At 43.8% G+C, this 6506-nt stretch overlaps 1 protein-coding gene across 1 annotated transcript; it reads left to right on the top strand.

Annotated features, from left to right (window-relative positions):
• Nucleotides 1–1245: 1245 nt before the first annotated feature.
• hs3st1l1 (heparan sulfate (glucosamine) 3-O-sulfotransferase 1-like1) lies at nt 1246–2187 on the top strand. The gene has a single exon (XM_034552490.1). The coding sequence runs from the start codon at nt 1246–1248 to the stop codon at nt 2185–2187; it is 942 nt and encodes a 313-aa protein (XP_034408381.1).
• The last annotated feature ends 4319 nt before the right edge of the window (nt 2188–6506 follow it).

Raw genomic sequence — 6506 nt, 5'->3', positions numbered from 1 at the left:
TATAAGTGATGAGAGTGTGTGTGTGTGTGTGTGTGTGTGTGTGTGTGTGTGTGTGTGTGTGTGTTTGTTCCCAGGCAGAGAATATCTTCGTTTGTTGAGTATACCTTACCGTGGCCTTTTCTGTGGAAGCTGCATGTTTGCATAGCCCGGCCCTGGTGTTTTGACTAGCAGAGTGTAACAACAGCTTTCTCAGCTTGTTATCCTCATGAAGTTATCTGAAGACTTTTGTTGTTTTAATTCATTCCGTGACATTTAAAAATAAATGTATTCTTATATTCTGCGATTTCTTGCGCCAAAGCATGGGAACATTTTGACATGTTATTTCTTGGTTAAAATGAAGGCAACTCTTTTGAGAAGAGCCGATTGGAGGCAAGAAAACAACAATTATTACAATATTCAACAGGCCTTGTGATAAAAGATTAAAAGTTAAGAAGACGAGACAGTTTGAATTTTCCCATGGCTGTGAAGGGCTCTTCAGCAACATGATACGTCTAATTTAATGCTCTAAATCCTTCTCCCTGCATTTTCTGCATTTCACTGCCCCTCGTATTGATCTTTCTTGGCATGTATAGGAAATCAAAGTCACCTAGCAGTGAGAACTCATCTGATTTCCTGCAATAAATGTGTCTTTATAAGTCTCCAAATGCCTTGATTTCGATGCTCCGGTTGGTATCGATTCAAGGGTGGATTTTGACCCGATAAAGGAAGACAGAGCGCCGGCCTTGTCTCCCGCCCTACAGATACGCTTGCATATCTCAGACACATTTTGAGAGCTGCCCGGCTAAATGTTTTTCAGCCGGAGAAATTACACTTCCAATTGAAAGTGACTTTATAGAGTTAGAGGAGAAAGCAAGATGGCAAGAGGGAAGATGAAAAGAGATTTGAAGAAAGATGAATTGAGATTGATACACTTATAATAGACATGGATTGTATTTATGGCTGGATTGCTTTTTCAGGGGAAAGAGGAAAGTGACATTTCAGTATAATACAGACATTCATTCTGCGTTATATGCCTGAAATCTGAAATCCTTTTCTTCTTTCTTGTGTCTTTGTTCGTCCCTGCAGATGTGCTGTGGACGGCCGATGGTTTCTCCTCCTCCTCCGGCTCAAATTCAATGGCAGACAAAGACTGCACTTCTCACTGCTCTTGTTATCACTGAGCTCACGAAGACGGATCTGGTCCACAGCTAAACCATTGTCTCATTTACTTGCTTCTGTCTTCTGTCTACTCTTCATACCTTCACCATGGCTTGTTTCCTGGTATCCGCCTTTCTTCTGGTTCTCCAGACAAACGCTGCCCCACCTGAGCTCGTCCAGGCAGGATTTGGCATAACTCTGGACCCCATGGACTTTGATGCTGGACTACCAGTCAATGTCTCTGGAGATGTACCATCATCTCCGCCCCCGGGGACGAGTAAAAGAGCCCCACACAGTATCATTATTGGGGTGCGCAAGGGTGGCACAAGAGCGCTGTTGGAGATGCTGGACATTCACCCGGAGGTTGCTGCTGCTGCCACCGAGGTGCACTTCTTTGACTGGGATGAGAACTACGCCAAGGGTTTCGAGTGGTACCGTGACCTGATGCCATACTCGTACCCGCACCAGATAACAGTTGAAAAAACACCAGGCTACTTTACATCACCCCTCGCACCAGAGCGCATCTGCGCCATGAACTCGTCCATAAAGCTGCTGCTGATCTTGCGAGACCCGGCCGAGCGTGTCATCTCCGACTACACCCAGGTGTACTTCAATCGTCTGGAGAACCACAAGCCGGTGCAAGCCATCGAGAACCTGTTGGTGCGCAATGGGGCCCTAAATATCCGGTACAAGGCTATTCAGAGGAGCCTGTACGACGTCCACATGCGCAACTGGCTGCGCTACTTCCCCCTGGAACAGGTACACATCGTAGATGGGGACGCTCTGATCCGAGACCCCTTGCCAGAGCTTCAGAAGGTGGAGCGCTTCCTCAACTTGCCCCCAAGGATAGTATCCTCCAACTTCTACTTCAACCAGACCAAGGGCTTTTACTGTATCCGAAGTGACGGGCGAGAGCGCTGTCTGCATGAGTCTAAGGGGCGTCCGCACCCGGCTGTCAACAGCACCGTCCTCCAGCAGCTCCGCTCCTTCCTACAGGAACACAACCGAACCTTCTTCAGGCTGGTGAAGCGCACCTTCGACTGGCAATAAGGAACCCAGATCGGACTCAAGGGAGCCCCTTCCTTGTCTTTGATGAGAACAGACATAAAGGCATAAAGCACTTTACATAACTGACATCTAAAAAGCCCTTTGAATAGCCTCTTAATAACTACTGCTGTGATCTGTGGTTTCAGCAGAGCAGTTATATATTTACACGATAAGGCAAAAAAAATAATTAAAAGCTGTAACTAGAGGCGTAAGATTAAATGGAAGAATCTCCAAGCTTAATAAGTCATTCTGTCTGTGCTGGAAGCATTTAAATGATCAAAATTGCAGTGAAACACATTCATGGAACTTTTTTCCCTCTTGCTCTCTCATGTTTGATATTCTTGTTCTTGATAATAAATTGTTCTGCTTTCAAATGTACCAGAAAAGTGGCATTTCCGTTTCATTCTGGCAATCAAAAGCCCCGGAGCGCTCTCACCTGTGTTATTTAGGGAATATACTAAGATAGGCAGTGGCATAAGAATAAGCCTTTGATTTGATGTGGTAGAAGGTAGACATTAATGCAAGGAAATGGGTACCCTGGAGCGGCACTTTAGTAGTACAGGAATCACTAATGGCTTTGGACGTTGAAGGTAGCCTGTGCCTGCAGCTAAATCAGTCAAATCTCCATCGTCAGCAAGCTCCAATTCAGGGAGCTGCTGATGCATTTTGCCCTGTTCAACAATTTACTCAGGTGTTAAATGAAGTCATTAAATCATGTGCCGTAAAAACATTTACAAAGCATACAGCTTCTGCGCAAATGTGTGTTTTTTGTAACCACGTATTATCTCTTTCCTGAATCGTACCTAGCACACACTTTTCCCAGAAACATCTTGTCATCCGGTACACAACAGATAGAGTCATGTTTCTTTCATTGATTAGGCTTTAAACAGCAGCCAAAGCTACAGCTCCACTGGGATCTGATTTTCATGTGATCTCCCCACTCCGTCTGCTGGAATAAGCACTATAACTCTCCTGAGGCAAGTAGTCACTGATGCTGCACTGGATCTATATCCAGAACAGAACATGGGAGGGAGCATATAGCTGAGGGCTATATGGAAATGTGTTGAATATTTATATGAATAGTGTAGTACATTGGCAACTTGGGGTTTAAAATTATAATTGGACTGTAAAATTGCGTGTGTGTAAAATTGCGTGTGTGTACTCCAGTTCTTTGTGATGACAAAGGCAGTGCTAAATCCCCCATCACTCATCTCGCTCAGGGACTTTTCTCGCATCTGCTCACCAGGGGGCACTTGGACTCCAGAGTAACACTTGAGGGAACAGCGTGAGGAAACGTGTCTAGACTGCTCTTTCTAGTATCCCCTCTTGTCGGTGCACACACAGGTGAGGGGCCTGCGACAGTTACCTCCCGACCCTGGCAGACGCCTGTCTGCTCCGGCATGTATCACCCAGCCACTCATCTGGAAGAGAGCGGAACAAGCGACCTCGCTCCTACTGCCACAACACACACACACACACACACACACACACACACAGACAGAGACACACACGCATACACGCACAAGCTTTACCAATCACTCCCAAGGTGTTACATTGGCGCAGCACAGTGTTCCCATTAAGCAAGTGGGCAGGGAGGACAACATGGCGTGTTGTGCTTACACTATGAGACAACACACAGAACAAATTCCCATTTGAGGCAAGGTTGACAAAGTATGTTTTTTTTGCAGAAACACGCTTAGTGCATCTGTGGCTGTCTAATGTTCCACTCAGCAATGGGTTGTTTAATGCTAAGGATATCTTTTTTTTTAACAGCAAATCCCCTGAAGCTTATATCATTTCAGCAAATGCAACCATACTGTTTCATGGGGTTCTTCAGGTCTTTATATTGTATTCAAGCTGTGACTATAGATCGTTTTCTTTGTAGGATCATCCAGTGTTGGTTTGTTCACAGGATATGTTGCTGATAATAAAATGTACCAATGCAAATGTATTCTATTCTTACTGTGTATATATCAAGTCCACAATGGAGCTTCTGGTTTTTGTTGTGTTATCCTTGAACAAGAGTTTACTGTGAGGTTAACATGCTAACATGTTGACCTTTTTACCTTGTTACCATATTCACAGTTTTAGTTTAGCATGTTACCACACGCTAGTTTAGTTCAGTCTAAAATGTAGTACATCTCAGTCTGACGGAGATGCAATTTGTTTGACAAGTATTACCAAAGTTTCAGACTAATTTTTATTTTTGCCTTGGTGCTTTATGGAAAAATATAGGGATCGCCAAAGCTGTCACAACTCAGGGGAAGACATTTTCTTTACCACATTTTATGGTAAGCATCCAACCATTGAGTCGATAAATTTCCCTCAATACTGCAAATGTCAACCTCATGGGGGCGCTAGAGGAAAAGTCAGAGGATTACCAAACAAAGTGGACAAACAAAAAAACTGCTGAGTTGTAAATCTTGCTTTTTACTAAACTAAACTAAACTGAAGTCAGCCTCCTCTTTATCTTCTTTTTTAAAGAGACAGTGTGTGTTTGGCGGCACCTTATGGTTTAGTTGCAAATTGCAAACGACGAAATTCCCCTCCGCTCGCTCTAACCTGTGGTAATGTAGGCAGCCGAGGGCAACGCTGTGGTAACGCAGTTTGCCTCATTCGGAGACTATCCTTACGATAACAACAGTACTTTAAGAGCAACAGAAGTCAGACGGCGCCTGGCGTTACCGTGGTTTTACACTCTGCTGCTCCCATTATCGCAGTTCTTCAAGCATGTCAGAGAACTGAGGTGGCTTTCAGGTAACATAAAAACCTTTTAAAAAGGCCCTCTCTCGAGCCATTGTTTGGTTTGTCCATTCTGGACTGCTGTAGAAACATGGCGGTGCAACACGTGAACTCCATTGAAGAGGACCCACACCCTATGTAGATATCAAGGGCCTTTTCTAAGCTAATGAAAAAAGCTAATAGATTCCCTGAAATGATACACGCTGGCCCATTGAGTACATGGCTTAAAAGCATGTTGACAGGAGATTCAATCCAGCAACCATCTGGTGTCACCGTCTGCCGCTTTAAATCTGAGGCCCAAAACCGAGCTCACTTATTTCAAACTGCAATGCGTTGTGCAGAACAGTTTGTTCAATAGCCCGCCGTAGTTTTAGCACAACATGTTCTTTTGGTGACAAAAAGAGCACATGTTCAGTTGCTTCTGACATAAATAAAGCCAGGCAAGTCATTTAAAACCCTCGACACTAACAAGTTGCTTTAACTAATGGCTACACTTATCACTGCATGTCTGTCATAACTGCCAACCTCGAGCGTAATTAAAGGTTTGAGGGGTGGTCTGGAGCAATCTGCTGTAGATGTTTTGGCTGCTCTTGTCATCCAAGAGGCCTCTAATGATCTGTCTGGGATTGTGATTGATGAAGCACTTAGGATCGAATCAAAGCACAAGGAACGCTTGCTGAGCTGTTTGAAAACTAACAGCCACTGTATTTGCACGATACGAGTCTATTACGCCGGTGTCCTTGATGTGAATTAACGACCTCAGTGTCAACATTGGAAGCAGAACCAAGAGTTGACTGACATGGCTCAGCAGGAATACATAAGCTATAAACAGCATGGGTCAGTGAATCGGGCTGCATCTTGATTACATGAAGGAGTTGGCTTCTTCTTCAGCTTCTCTTTTTCGGTATTTTTAAAAATGCTTTATAATAATAATCACACCGTCCTTTTCTAAGATTTCAAAGATAACCTCACTGCCAACTGAATGAGTATCTTCATGTTCTCTATTGAATACACAGTCATTCCACACAGCTGTGAACACAGGTGTGACCATCTGGATGATGCCTCATCACTATGAAGCTATTTCTAAAAAACATCAAGGTGGCTCTTGCAGGATGAAAAAGAAAAATATGCTTTCAATCAATGCTTGCAGCCAAAACAGCAACGGAGTGGTTATAGCTCAAATGCAAGAAGCCTGCGCGGAGCGATGCGCACAATATAGCCAACAATATTGTACACTAACCCACTGAAGCCTTTTAACATCTTGCTTGATCAGAAAAAAAGAACAATGAACATGAATCTAATGAGATCAGGGACCCGGAAACCGGTGTGTTTCCCAAAATACACATTGTATTATCACAAACACAAAAGGCTCAGATACAGATAAATGTGTTTTCACACATATTTTACAGGCTTCTTGTTTCTTTTTTCCCTTTGCGATTACTTATTTGTTTGTTCGTTGGTTTATTTTTCATTGCCTCGGGTGCAGAGGGCACATGTTTAATGTGCTCTCATGGCAGTCTTTACAAAAGGGGTAGGAAGGAAGGCTTCTGCTGCCGCATTCAGGTCAAAAGGAGGAGAAA

Source organism: Cyclopterus lumpus, chromosome 15 (genome assembly GCF_009769545.1).
Source record: "Cyclopterus lumpus isolate fCycLum1 chromosome 15, fCycLum1.pri, whole genome shotgun sequence".
Lineage (NCBI taxonomy): Eukaryota > Metazoa > Chordata > Actinopteri > Perciformes > Cyclopteridae > Cyclopterus > Cyclopterus lumpus.
The sequence above is the reverse complement of the archived record's forward strand: the minus strand, read 5'-3'. Positions and strand labels throughout refer to the sequence as shown.